At 41.2% G+C, this 15,234-nt stretch overlaps 1 protein-coding gene and 1 long non-coding RNA gene across 4 annotated transcripts in view; one reads left to right on the top strand and one right to left on the bottom strand.

Annotated features, from left to right (window-relative positions):
* Positions 1–15,234, bottom strand: part of LOC114476649 (uncharacterized) — a 319,238-nt gene that overhangs the window by 277,877 nt on the left and 26,127 nt on the right. The window lies entirely within an intron of this gene.
* thada (THADA armadillo repeat containing) overlaps positions 1–15,234 on the top strand; it is a 208,496-nt gene that overhangs the window by 170,590 nt on the left and 22,672 nt on the right. For all 3 annotated transcript variants that reach the window (XM_028468449.1, XM_028468451.1, XM_028468452.1), the window contains 4 exons: positions 2,997–3,370; positions 9,866–9,990; positions 14,873–14,945; positions 15,081–15,234. In XM_028468449.1, the coding sequence (XP_028324250.1) occupies positions 2,997–3,370; positions 9,866–9,990; positions 14,873–14,945; positions 15,081–15,234 (726 nt within the window). The remainder of the gene's footprint in view (positions 1–2,996; positions 3,371–9,865; positions 9,991–14,872; positions 14,946–15,080) is intronic.

Here is a 15,234-nt window from a genome sequence, read left to right as displayed (position 1 = left end):
TAACTTTGACATGCTCAAGGCAACATGTTGTTTCAATAACTCTGTGTCTAACACACACACACACACACACACACACACACACACACACACACACACACACACACACACACACTCCATATTTCTGCTGGTTCCAGCTGTTTTTCCTTTGACATGCTCCCATTCTCTTTCAGTCATCCTCCCCTCTCCGCTTCTGTAATCATCAGTGTCATTACTCTGCCTTTGCACCCCCCACCCCCCCTGCCTTTCTCCATTATAACCATTAGACTATGCTTATTTGGCCCAGGACCCCCTTTGAGGATCAGATTCCATAATAACCCGGCCCGTCTCCGCAGTAACTGGGCCCATCTCAGGAGGAATGCAGCGTTTCCCGCTCTTTTGTTAGGCTACGTTTTGAGTGGCTCTGTGGGACCAGATTGGGTTGCAGTTGGGTTTTATTTGTGTGTGTGTGTGTGTGTGTGTGTGTGTGTGTGTGTGTGTGTGTGTGTGTGTGTGTGTGTGTGTGTGTGTGTGTGTGTGTGTGTGTGTGTGTGTGTGTGTGTGTGTGTGTGTGTGTGTGTGTGTGTGTGTGTGTGTGTGTGTGTGCGCATGTGTGAGCTAATTGAGTTGGATGTCTAAGCGGGGTCTGTGCACATTCTGTGAGCGGGCCATGTCGGGAACAACAGCTTTACGACGGCGGCGTCGGGTTACCCCACAGCAGCCCTGCCTCTGGATTATGGTTAGATTTCACAGAAAGCATGTGTGTGCATGTGTGTGCGCATGTGTGTGTTTATTTGTGCCTCCATCACCTCCCCTGAGGGTGGATGTTCACAGGTGGCGTGTTTGGCACAGCCGAGGGTGTTTGGAAGCAGACACTGACGTAGCGTTGGCTATAAAAGTTTAAATGGAAAGGAACAGAGGCTGCTTTAGGTCTGCTCTGGTGTCTGCATCTGTTCCCTATACAAGTGTGTGTGTGTGTGTGTGTGTGTGTGCGTGTGCGTGTGCGTGTGCGTCAGTTGTTTTAGAAGCTGAACTAGATGCAGCTAATGAAATGAAACCAGTGGGAACCTGGTAATCCTTTTTAGATTGATTTTTAAGGTAGATACAGTTACATGAGCCCATATTGAAATGTGTACGGTGGAGTAAGTTTAGAGCCCTTCAGACAAAGAACGGTTCATCCGTGTGTGTGTGTGTGTGAGCAGAAGTGTTTAGCCTTTCAGGTAGAAAGTTGGACTTTAGGAAGAACCCCCCCCCCCCACCATTGTTTCCTGCCACAGTCCAAAAACATTTATTTTGTGTAATGGAAATGAGTGAATGGGTGTGTACCTTTATTCTAGTGTGGACTTGGCTCAGCTCTGCTCTGTGTGGGAGCTTTTCCATCAGCGTGTTGGACCACCTACCAGGACCTTCTATGTGTCTCCAACCAGCCGATGTGCAGCATAAACATATAACCTGCAGAGAAATCAGGATTATTCAATATATTATCTATTCATAAAAAGGAAGGAATAGAGTCAGATCTTTGTAGGAGCTGCAGTCCTGTAAAAACTCTGACCAATCCCTGCCATTTAGTCAGTGTTGAAACAACCAATCAGATGCTTTCCCTCCCTCCACCCCACGTAGTAAATATGCTTTTCTTCTGTGCTACTGGGTGCGTGGCTTTGATTCAGCTTCAAACACCTTTATTGATCCCATAGCGCAATTCATTTGTAGCAACACAGTACATTACATTCACAGCCTATAGAGCAGCATCAGGATTTCATATATACAATAAAATAAAAAACATCATAATACAATATCACTTCAAACTGCACCATTTTAATTTAACAATTCAATCATGGAGGGCACAAAATAATTGGAAAATTATTAGCAAAAGCAGCGACTCTTAAAAATGGTATTTTAATACAAAATTAGCTACACAAAAAATATCAATATAGGCAAATTTTGCAAATTTATATATCTCCAAAATAGAAATCTCGATATATCTTGAATTTCGATGTATTGCCCATTGTTAGAACTCGATCGTAAGAGGATTTTTTGGACCGATATCGAGACTGGGGGCTAAAAGAAGCTAATATCCAATATATCAGCTAATTAATGAAATAAGAACATTGATCGACACATGATAGTGTTCATGTAAATGACTGTAAATGAGCTTCAGAAATACAGGAGCCTGACGCTGGACTTCAGCCAATCAGAGATGTTTCTACCAACAGAGCGACTCATGAGCTGTTTTAGGCTTTACTATTGGCACCAGAGTTTGACGGTCAAAACATCACTGAAGCATTGCGTCCATAGCGCGCACAGCATCTTCTCTCTACCACAGCGTCACCAGACTCCACACGCACCACCACAGGTGTGAAGCTTTTTCTCTCCCTCAAACACACTGTACTCTGCATTTTCTTATTCAGTGGCTGTTAAATATTGACTATTGTTTCATTTAAATTATTTTCTTATGCTGGACCTTTTCTTCCATCTCCACTGTGTTTTGTGTCAACATTTACTGCAGCTGATCTCTGCGTGTGAGTTTGCACCTCCTTTCAGTCGTACTATTTGCCGGTGCTAAAACAATCACCGTAAACCGTTCCAGATGTGATGTATAGCATTGCATCTACTGCGTTTATTTATTTGCATTTTTCCCTTGCATTTTTTGTGCCCCTTATGAGATCTGCCTACTTCACATATTCATCAAAGGGAAACGCGTTAAATGGATTAAGGGACACATTGTGATGCGCAGAACACGCACAGACCTGATTCTCTGGCTTTTGTACCCCTTATTAGCACATGGAGTGACATTTGCACACGTTTTAATACCCCTAAACCTTTAGTGAATCTGCCCCACAATGTTAAAACACTGTAATATGTTCTCTAAAACGTAAGTTTATACATGGGCTACATATTGATGCATGTTGATTAATCAGCGATGGGCTTTAATCAGCCTGATTAACCAAGATTAAAACCAAGATAATATGACGGTCATTTCCTAAGCTGGATGCTAAAACAGATGTTTGTGTGGTGTTCAGGTTCAGAGGCTGACTCCCTCCGTCAGAACACTCTCTCCATCCTGAAGGACTCTGAACTGGTCTCGGGTCCCACGTCCTCTCCTGGTCTTGGACTGGGCAGTACCCAGTACCTCCTCAGCCTGGCGCGGTTGGCTCTCTGTGCCGTGGAGCGTCCCCTGCGTTGGGAGAGCCGTGAGCTGAGCGACAGACTGCTGGAAGGTCTGCTGCAGAGGCCGGAGTACGAAGTGAGGGAGCTGGCCCTGGAGGGAGTGCTGAGGAGGCTGCAGGAGGAAGAACAGGAAGTGGACGACAGGAAGTGGATGATGAACGAGAGCAGCCTGTGTCAGCTGACCAGCCTGGCTCTGAATGAGACACACCCACAGTGTCTGGCCAAGGTGGGTCCACACACACACACACACACACACACACACACACAACAAAAACTCTATGGTCCTGTACTACGAAGCTAGATTTCCTCTTATCGCACTAACTTGCAGGATTTATTCAGTGTGTTCTGTACTACAATACTGGCTAACATCTTACGGGCTAAATCGCCATGGTAACTTAGGCTGACTTCACTTCATAACCTGTTCTGGACCAGGTTATGAAGTGGATCAGATCTGAGCGAGTACTAAAGTCCCGCCTCCTGGAAAATGAGCTGCCAATTGTTAGAAGATCCTGGTTGGTGCAGATCTGACAGCTGTGTTTACAGTGAAACAATGTGCTCTCATCCCAGAGTGTGTGTGATAAATGGAATAGAAACACGTCTGTGCTGTAATAAAGTGAAATTGATCAGATAATTTGATCATCTCATGCTTTTACGCATTAACAGTATCAGCAGCTTCCTGCCTGTATTATTTTCTTCCTGCTTTTACTGTGGCATCAGCATTGTTTTTGGTCTGAATTATTATTATTATTATTTAAATTTTTTTCATATCTTCAAATAATTCTTCTTCTATTGTAGTGGTTCCCAAACTTTTCACAGTCTTGTACCCCTTCAAACATTTAACCTGAAGCCATGTACCCCCTACTCCTGCACACTAATGTATATATATGTATATATATATATAATGCCATATACAATGTAGCCCTAAAGTGAATTTTATCTATCCTGTTGAGGAATAATATAATAATAATAACTAGAATATTTGCATTTCCTGACGAAAATGCAAGTGAGGATGAAAGTGCTGGTCCGCGTCGCACTGCATTAGCTTATCATTTGAATTAGCATTATCTTGCATTAGCCTAGCAATAACAATAACCTAGAAATAGCATTAACCTAGCATCAACATTAACATTAGCATAGCAATAGACAAGCATTAACATTAACCTAGCTTTAATATTAACCTAGTATTAGCTTTAACATAGCATTATCATTAGCCTAGCATTAGCATTCACCAAGCATTAACATTAACCGCTCTAGTTTCCAATGTTGTCATTGTTTTTAATTTTCATTCACGTACCCCATATGACAATTTGAGTACCCCTGAGGGTACTCGTACCCCATTTTGGGGACCTAGGCTCTATTGTGAAGTAAGTTGCTCTACACAGTTTCTCTGTGATTGGTCTGACGCTGCAATCTGTCACAGGAGTGTGCACGTAGCCAGGCTGAAATCACCTGTGTTAGTGAACGTGTTTGTATCCTGCTTCATAGTACAGCTGCTCTCTGATGATGTGCGTTTGGTGTGGTGAAGCTAACAGAGAGATATGTACTATGAAGCTGGAGGTATACTGATCCAGCTTCATAGTACAGGCCCTTAAAGAGCTGCATGTGTTTGTCAACACTGTCATGCAGTTTTATAGTTTCTTCATAATCCTGTTCTGATCCTCTGAGACCTTAAATACTAGAATCATCCGTCAGCGCGTCATGGGGAGCCTTTTCCACTAAATCCTTTTTCCTTTTCCACACATTTTCCCTGAGCTACAGTATCATTTAACAGCAAACCATGGAAGTGTCCAAACCCGTCTCGAAAAGGCTTGCGTGAGAGGCTAATCACTCACGGAGGAAACGCCAAAATTCATTCCCAGCTTCGTTCCATTTCACACACGAGCACAGGCGTCTTTAAGACGTGCACGCTTTCTTGGAGAAGGAAAGTTAGAGCGATTTCTTCTTTGAGGACAAAAAGCTGCATTTCCTACTTGTTCTTTACCTGTCTTAAACTGGTTAGACCCCATCACGACTGGCTAATGTTACCCTTTTTATATACTCGTTGTGTTTTAGCTTCACTGTTTGAAATACAAAGTGAGTTTGTCGGTGGCACAGCCATTAAAGTTTAATGTGTGGAGCAGGTTAAATGGAACCTCCCCTTCGCCAAGGACAACACCAACCAACAAACGGTTGCCATAGCTCGCCACCAGCTCTGCTAAAGCATTCTGGGAAAGGTGGAGGCCACAGCCTTTTCTCTTTAGTGTTAAGCTTCTGAGGTAGTTATCTAAACACATCTACTACATAATTAAAGCTGTTAAAACAGGAAAGATTACTGACAAACTAATCTCTAAGGTTGAAATTGCAGCTCGTAAGATTGTTTCTGACTCAATCACAAACAATGTTGATATTTTGGTTTGTGTTGTTCCTGTGATATTCCATCACTCCGTGGTCTTATTCGAGTGTGTTTTGTGGAAAGCCATAATATCATTTGGTAATAGATTTAGGCTAGAATTTGATTTTGTTTTTAAAAAATGAGGTTAAAGCTGCTTTTTCTAGCATTTTCTTTAAACAGATCAATACATTGTGTAAGCCTCAAAGATCAATAGATCAAAGGTAAGCTTGAAACTAGTGCTTTCAGGTTTGTTATTGACTCCATCATAGACTATGGCTGTGTTGTAAATGTCATCCTAACGATTGAGTATGTGAGAAATACTCAGATGTACAGTAACCTATATGGGGACATTTTTTTAAGTATGCACAGTGGGCATACTAGTCATACTCAACTGTCCCATGATGCACTGTGAACAGAATGTAAAATGGTCCAGGGTCTGGCTTCAAACTGGCTGGGCAAAAAAAAATTATTTAATTGATTTATCAAATTTATAGATAAAAATGATTATTTTGCAAATTTCAGTTTAAAAAAATAAAATAAATTATATATATATATATATTATTTTTATTTTTTTCCCACCACAGTTTTTTCGGACTTTTTCTCGTTTCGTCCTTTTGGGTTACCGTAGTGTGATGTGAGACTCGAATTTTTTTTTTTTTTAAATTGCCCAGCCCTACTTCAAACTAAAAGTCAAACATCCCCTTTTCAAAATAAAAGCATATATTCTTGTCTTCCATTAGTTTTTAATGCTTTTGTAAATAGGGCTCTTGTTTTGAATTGAAGGGCAATATGGAATGTGTGAATGAAATGTGTATAGATGAGTTTTATTGATCAAATGAGCACATGTTGATAATCTACTTGTTCAATATCAGCACCTATTTAGCCTCAGTGTGATTCAGGTTTTTGTTGTCGTAGGTTCCAAATGCATCTTGGGAAACTTGGAAGTATACTTCAGTGGGAACGCTCATCATCCTAATCATACTTATATAGTATATAGTAGACAGTATATACTCATTGAGTTTGTAGTGTATTGAACGTTCATGTGAATTTTCCAACACAGCCCATGTTGGATTGTTGTCAAATGGTCATGTGACTTGAACTCTGGAAAGGTTTTGATTTAGAGTCGCATAGAAGGAAGCAAAGATGGCGGTGAAGCGAGAACGTTTCTTTAAGAAGAGTTTTGACTTTATTCTTACTGTCATTTCTTGAGGTTCTTCACCAGATGAGTCCCTGTGATACGACCTCTCCTTTTTTCTCTGTATTCATGTTTTTCCTTCAAAGCCAAAATATCAACATCCTCCATTGTTGTGGTACATCTTTCAATTTTTGAAAACAGCAGAGATTTCACTTTGGCATCAGTAGTGAATAAAAACAACTTTTATATTAAATACAGGTACAGTTATTAAAAATGTTAGTTGTTGTATCGATATCCAAGGACAAATCCTTGGCTTACAGAGAACCTCTACTCTTATCTTTTACTGGAGCCATTTGGAATTACAGCAGGGCCAGAGTTGAGTTTTGTAGTGTCTGTGAGAGCTTCAGTTCATGCAGGGTGGGCATCACGGTGTTTATTTGCATGTTTCAGCTGTGAAACTGTACGCCACAGTTGGGATGTTTTCCTCTGACTGTGTATATTTGAGTATGTAGGCAGTGAAGTGTGCTGTAAGGCAGTGCGTAGTAAAAGCCAATGAACAGTGAGAACATCTGAGGGGATTATTGGTTCAGAACAAGGCAGACCACAGAAAAAGGTCTGAGAGTGAAGCACCACAGCCGCAGCTTTAAGTAAGACTCTCACTGAACATTAAAGAAAACATTGAAGCCATTTGAAGATATTTGGAGTCTAAAGTAGCACAATCAACCTGAATGGAAATAAAATTTTAAAAGCACAGAAATTGATTAAAAGTTGCAAATTAGATAATATTGGAACAATTACTTGAAACTGGCAAATAATGGGCATGACAAATGTCGTGAATGTAGTTAAATTGGAAAAAAATAACCAATAAATGTGCTGAAAAGAGATTAAAAGTGACACTAATTGGTTGATATGCATGACATTAGGTGGAAAAGTGGTGGAAAGGGTTTATAAATGCTGAAAATATCTTGAAAGTGGAAAAATGTGCAGAAAAGTCATTGAAATGTGATGGAGTAGTGGCAAAAATGCTTTAAAAGGAGCAAAAATAGCTAAAAAAAAAAACGTCATGAAATTAGTTTAAAATAGTTTGGTGTAGTTGCAGAATTGTTAGTAAATATTCTTAGTTTCTTGAAGGCATCCGGCGACCCCCTCCTAGTGTCTCACGACCCCCAATGGGGTCCTGACCTGAAGGTTGAGAATCCCTGCTCTATTATATTATACCAGCAGCACACACTCCTCTTTCTTTATAATGTCCTGCCTATCTACTTCATCCTCATATGTTTCCCTCTAATGAAGTCTGGCTGGATCTCGCTCACAATTATGAAAAATATTGATTTTTTTTATAAAAATTGCAGTGAAAAGACTACAATAGGTGTAGTGTTATGATATGAGGGGAAAAAAAGTGTTACAGACTGAAACAATGATATTCTTGCCAACACAGCTTTTTTTTACTGTTCCCACACAAATCCATCACACATTAACGTTCCTACAGCCACTGAGTCCTTGTAAAGCTTCACACTTTAAATGACCAATAACAGTCCAGAGCCCTGAAAGGAAAAATAATCACCCGGCTATGCTGGAGGAATGTCAACACGTGTTCTCGACTGGATGTGTTGGTCTTTAACGGGTGGGAGGGCGTCGAGGGGAACCCAGGTCCAACCCCCCGCTACTGTTTGGTGACCTCAACAATGATGCAGCAAATCAGACAAGGTGTAGAAGGTGGGGAATCGAGTAGTGAAAGTTAGACACGCTGGCCCTCATTTATCAACCGTTCATACTTTCAGATCTGAGCGTACGACGTGCGTCACGCAAGCTTTGGTATTTATCAATTGTGACATGATCGTACGATATGATCAGATCTCATGCAAAATCTGACTGTAACTGAAAATAAAGATAAAGACCGATTCCACTTTTTTGGATTTTCCTTTCACATAATACCGTATAACCCCGCTAATAAACTCTGCTACCGAGCAACAGCGTGCACACACACAGCGCCATCTTGGAGAATAAGGAGCTGTACAGAGGAAATAGGGCCTCATTCATGCTTTTGAAATGTAAATAGTTCCTTAAACATTTACAAATGTGCTGCAGTTATCCATAATGTAATGAATTATGAGTGAAAGGGACAACATTTAGTCATTTTATGGCTTTTTTTTTTTTAAAGAGTTTTGATTGTTAATTTCTTTTAATGTTAAAACGTGCAGACTGAGGCTCTGTTTACAAGTTGGTGTCAGCGTTGCTCATACAAGCTTACTTACCCGGTGAGAACAGTGAGCTTCAATAAATGGCTGAAACAGTAGCTTACGACACACAAACACTTGCAAAGGTATGTTCGTGACTGTAGCGACTGCAGTCGCTTCAATCGCCCATGATGAGTCGCCTGAACATAGTGGCGCTTTTTGGTCACTTCATCGCTCCAGTGACGTGATGACCAGGGAACAGTGCGTGCGTGTGTCTGCCACTGACAGGGGAGAGAGAGGCTTGATCACTTCTTCTCTGGCCATATCATGAACAGCGCCGCTTTTACGGTTTAAATGATCAACTTACGGTGTTACTAAAGGATGAGTTCACTCAGAATGTAGGCTTATTCAAGAAGTTAACCACTTTGATTTTGACCTGGTCAATTCAAGAGGTCCTGCTGCAGACCTCAGCTGCAGCCGTCTCACTGTAGCTGGGGGGAGGGGCTGCTGCCTGCTCTACAGACAGTGACGGCCGGGGAAGTTGTTGCTTGAAGTCGCTTAAAAAGGTCACTCCAGTCGCATCCACTACTCTAGATGATCCACTTGGAATTGGAAGCCAAAATAACATCCTCCACAATACCTTTAAGCCGCCACATTTATCAACACCTGATCATTTGTACGTTGGGATTGGTCATATATGAATCATTTGTTAATCACACGTTGGTCCTGTCGTACGACCAAATGTGAACTCAGACTTGCACCGGTTTTCATGCAAGTTTGATAGATGAGGGTCAGTGTGGAGGCAGGACTCGGCCTCATGCACATGCACAGGCGTGTGCGTAACTGAGAACATTGTGATATTTTGGTGTGCGTGAGCTACACACAGCTGTGTGTGTACCTGTGGTCAGGGTGTGTGAGCGCAGCATCTGACTGTAAAAATACGCTGAAGGCCAGCTGCATGGCAGAGAGGACACTAGAGCTGTGATGATGGATCGTGTGTGTGTGTGTGTGTGTGTGTGCGTGTGCGCGTGTCTGTAGGCCTTGCAGGTACTGAGCTTGCTCAGCTCCAGCTCAGACCTGCTGTGGAGAGATGGTTCCAGGGTTCTGTCTCAGGTGGAGATCCTGGAGCACTTCCTCATGCTGGCTCAGACCTCCACTCACAGGTCAGTCCAACAACAACATATTTACACACTACAAGCCTTTATGTTGTTGTTTTTAATTTGCTAAAATGTAAAATAAAACAAACACTGATGTTTGGGATGAGTTCTGCTCCACATGAACATCAGGGTGACTAGGGTCACTACTTGGACCTTCATCTGTCCTGTTAAAGATCATCCCAAACAAGCCCAAACAAAGTCTTTATTATTTATTTATTTCTTCACTTCTATCAAATAATGTCAGCATCTTAGTCTATTCTATATTATTTATTTTATTTGTATTATCACCATCATCCTCCTCCTTATTCGTTGGCCTGGTGTTGATGATTATTGATGAATAAATAATATAAAGTATTTAGACAAGAAACCTGCCAACGCTGAGTCCAAACATTGCATCTTTAGACTAATACCAATTACAGCCTCATGCAAAATATGAATTTGGAAACTTTTTGTTTTGTAAAATAATATTTTAGTTATTAGCCATTTAATCTCTCACTTGTTCTCCCAGTTATAACTAGAGGACATGAGGATTTGCACTAAAATGTTCCTATTCAAACGTAATTTTTGGGATTTGTCAACAGTGTGAAGAGTTTCAGTGTTTATTTATTTCTGTGTCAGTATACACTTTTCCATTTCATCATCTTTCCCTATTCAAATGGCTTTACTGGCCATTAATCATACCAAACATGTTAAATAGGGTTAAAATTGTCAACTACTGTAACTCCTTCTATATTTATACCCTTCATATGATTTACAGAAGCCAGGAGGGTTACACTGGCTGAAATCATGTGAAAATGTCGTGAAAAATGATTTGGTCCCAAAAAACATGTAAGTGAGGAGTTAGTGTCATAGAGATATTTCCTTTTCTTTTTTAAGGAAATACTGCCAACTGATGAAAGCCTTTAGTTTTGCAGGCATGTGATTACGTAGCATGAGACAAATCTGACATATTTGTCATTTGCTACACTTGCTAAACATTCCATCACCCGTTTTCTGGGAAAAATAGCGTGTAGATGCATGATATTGTCCCAAAACATGCCTGTGAGGTATATCTGTGTCACATTGGGGTTTGAATTTAAATAAAATTGTAAAACAAATGTTTAATTCGCTCTTTTTACTTCAGAATTCTGTAAATGTGAATTCTGTTTTCTGTCCATTTTCCATGATCACATAAAACCAGAGTTTCTACCACTGCCAGACTGCTTTAGATATACAGAACAGTCTTTCTGCCAACGGCCTTTGATAAAGTATATTGTCCATGGTTTGTACAGAACATGTCGTGTGCCAAGTGAGCCCAGATGTTGTAGCTTTGCAGCACTCTTCACTTCTGTTCAGTTCAAGGCTGTGCACGAGAACAGGGAGTCCAGTGTGTGGCTCCCATCTGAGAAGCTGCTGTTTAAACAACCTCTGAGCGGCTTTCAGCTATGATGGATGAAGGAGGCGTCCACCCTCATCCTACATTTTTATCCCTCACTGTGTTTAGTTAAGCAATGAAGCAGTCTGCAGCTGGCTGTCAGCTCCACATTCACCGTCCAACGAGGTCTAACTCTGCACCTGGACACAGTCCAACAAGGTCTAATCCTGCACCTGGACACAGTCCAACGAGGTCTAACTCTGCACCTGGACACAGTCCAACGAGGCCTATCCTGCACCTGGACACAGTCCAACAAGGTCTAACTGCACCTGGACACAGTCCAACAAGGTCTAACTCTGCACCTGGACACAGTCCAACAAGGTCTAACTCTGCACCTGGACACAGTCCAACAAGGTCTAACTCTGCACCTGGACACAGTCCAACGAGGTCTAATCCTGCACCTGGACACAGTCCAACAAGGTTTAACTGCACCTGGACACAGTCCAACGAGGTCTAATCCTGCACCTGGACACAGTCCAACAAGGTCTAACTCTGCACCTGGACACAGTCCAACGAGGTCTAATCCTGCACCTGGACACAGTCCAACGAGGTCTAACTGCACCTGGACACAGTCCAACGAGGTCTAATCCTGCACCTGGACACAGTCCAACGAGGTCTAATCCTGCACCTGGACACAGTCCAACAAGGTCTAACTGCACCTGGACACAGTCCAAAGAGGTCTAATCCTGCACCTGGACACAGTCCAACAAGGTCTAACTGCACCTGGACACAGTCCAAAGAGGTCTAATCCTGCACCTGGACACAGTCCAACGAGGTCTAACTGCACCTGGACACAGTCCAATGAGACCTAACCCTGTACCTGGACACACATGAACTGTATCTCTGTGTTAAAGCATTGATTTTAGTCTAGTTGTACTAGTAAAGCCAAAAGATTCACTAGTAGTACTAGTCGACCTAATGCAAATGAAAGAGGAATGACTAGAACCAAATCCAGCTCCTAGATTGTTTGGAATGCTTTCCAAAGCCAATGGTAAGCCTGATTTCTCTTTTCCCCGCCCCATTATTATCATAGAGTGCTTAGTTGTACTTGTTGCACATTAGGCTTCACTAGTACTACTAGTGGCAGTCTTTGCTGCATAAGTAAAGTGCACTAGTAAACCAACGCTTGTCGAGCTTTACTATGATTGATATCTCTGATATCCGATTTATGTTCAAACAGTTTTTCATATCTGTGTCTTTTAAAACAGGCTGATTTAATCAATGCAAGACATTCTTTTGTTGGTACACGTGTTTCCGGGTGTGTGTGTATGTGTGTGTGTTTTGTACCAACATTGGCGCACACACACACACCTTCCTCGACAAGTTGCTGTACTTTTCTCACCCTGAGACAAGAGACCACAAAGCTTGGATTACAAAGACTATTAGTCCTGTAAAGCCACAATCTCTGCTCTGGGGATCTGCTTTCACTTCACAGCAGCTCAGGGTTATGATTAGAAGATGAGGAGTGGGGGTGGGATTGGGTTGCCGACGCCCTGAGTCGCATGTGTGATTGAATGGCTCTGACTCTTGTGATCCATAATGTAGGGGTGAGTACTAGCACACTTCTTTTGTGGCTTGTAAATCAATACAGCGAAGTAATGTCTGCAAAGCTGACGGCGCCCAAACCCAGAGTGCATTAGCATTCCTGAATGCTAGCATCAAGTTAGCGAATCAAGTCGTTTTCCTCCGATTGAGTCTTTTAAGTGAAGCACTTTTTATACGTAGAGTACGAGTGGAAAACCTTAAAGATGACTGAGTTATTTTGAGGTACTTTGTACTATAAGTGATTCTGATCATTGTACCAGGATCATTCACACTTTAAAGGCCAATAATATACAGTAGGTCCAAATGTATAAGCACCTCTTTTAATTTTTTTATTTTTTAGAAAAATCATGATGAAATGCGCAATCTGCATTTGATAGAGATGAAGTGAAATAATTGAGGAACTAACCTGACATCAAAATAAAATTTGTGATAAAAGTTGAAGGTTTGCTAATAAAGTCAAATCTATGGAAGCTGATGAGGGCCAATTCACCATATATGACAACAAACAGCCGATTGTGGCCATCTGCTAAAGGCTGTGTATAGATGAATGCGTTAAACCAGGGGTCATTGACCTTTCTGTATAGTCTGAAGGGCTACCAGTTAGAAAAGAGCTTCATAAATTCTCCACTGTTTTTCACATCAAAGCGATCAGCAGACACCTCTGAAGAAGACTGGCAGTTGACAGTCGAAACATGTCGGGTGATCAAAGTAAATTTCCTGAAAAACAGTTATCTGAATAAATGAAACCATAACATATTAAAGGTACAAAATGTTGAGCTTTCAACATGAAACACTTAATTTCTCCTAATTTATGCAATTGTTTAATTTAATTGTTGAATAATTTTTGTATATATACTGACCCATGCACCAGATCTGTAACATTTAAAAACATTTCTCACAATATTTCAGTGAAAATAAACATTTAAAGATGGTTAATTTAATACTAAATCTTAATCTGCAGTATTTAACTTTACCAAATACTGAATTCATCTCTCAAATGTTTTTATCTTTGTGTATCCTGGATCCTAGAAAGTAAATCAGATTTTAGATGGAGCTCATTGATGACAAGAGCTCCTGAGGGCCCCTCACATGGTCCATGAGGACTACCTAGTGCCCACGAGCACCATGTTGGTTACCCCTGCTTTAAACTATACTTTAAAGTTGGGTTTAAAAACAAAGAGATTATTTCTCTTTTATCTTATAAACACAGTGTTGTAACCTATTTAAGGACTTTGAAGTCGTTTTGATTCCCGTACCAACAGCTGTAGTCGTGTCAGCTCCGTCTGAGGAGCTACGGAAACAGATTAGGGACAGTTTGGATGGAGACTGTTGTTGTATATGTTGAATTGGCTCTAGTATTATATAGCGCTTTATCATAGACACTCAAAGCGCTTTACAGAATTAAGGAATTATTCTTTGACTCCACACCTAGTGGTGGTGGTTAGCAAACCTTTGTCTTTTATTATGATATTGTATTTTGAGTTTATTTTCTAAATTTCTGTTTTACGCTCATCTTTTCTACTTTAACCTCGGCATTATATTTCAACTTTAATCTTAACATTCTGACTTTTATTTTTGGATTTGCCCAAAGTCTCAATCAAAATTGGCCCTAATCGTCTTCTGTGTGCATCATCACAACCCTCACCTCTGGAATCGTATATGCTGTTGGATACAGGCCATATTGTGCTGTATCACCAGGAAATGTAAATGTTTATCACAATGATTACAGGCTTGGCGTATATAAGCTTTCTAGCTTAAGTAAACTCCTTTTTTGAGCTTCTATAACTCAATAATGTGAATGTTGTAAAAAAAATTAAAAAAAAGTTAATGTAAACTGCTCAAAACTAAACTCAACTTGTATCCATAGGTTTTTTAAAAAGCTGCTGAGATGTTTTCCCACAGTTCTTCATTCTGGTTCCTGTGTTGCAGTGTGGAGCTTCACTGTGCTGCCCTGAGCCTGGTCTCCCACTTAGTGGTTCAGCAGGTGAACCCTCGCCCTCAGGTAAACCTCTATTCATCATCATCATCATCATTCCCGGATGTGACGACCTCTGACCTGGAGCTGGGGGCAGTTCCTGAACCTAAACAGCTGTTTTTACACGTTTAATCAATGACACGTTTCCTGATTGTCACACAGGCGGGGGTCGCTACACTGGGTTATTTGCCTCAGTGGGGGGCGCTAGTGAGCTCATGTTGCAGTGAGGATCAGCCTGTAGAGGTGAAGCTGACGGCCTCCAAGGTGCTGATCAGCTGCACTGCTACCCTGCTGTGCAGTCCTAATCTACCTCTGG

The sequence above is a fragment of the Gouania willdenowi genome, chromosome 15 (assembly GCF_900634775.1).
Source record: "Gouania willdenowi chromosome 15, fGouWil2.1, whole genome shotgun sequence".
NCBI lineage: Eukaryota > Metazoa > Chordata > Actinopteri > Blenniiformes > Gobiesocidae > Gouania > Gouania willdenowi.
Note: the sequence above shows the minus strand (reverse complement) of the source record. Positions and strands in the feature narration are given on the sequence as shown.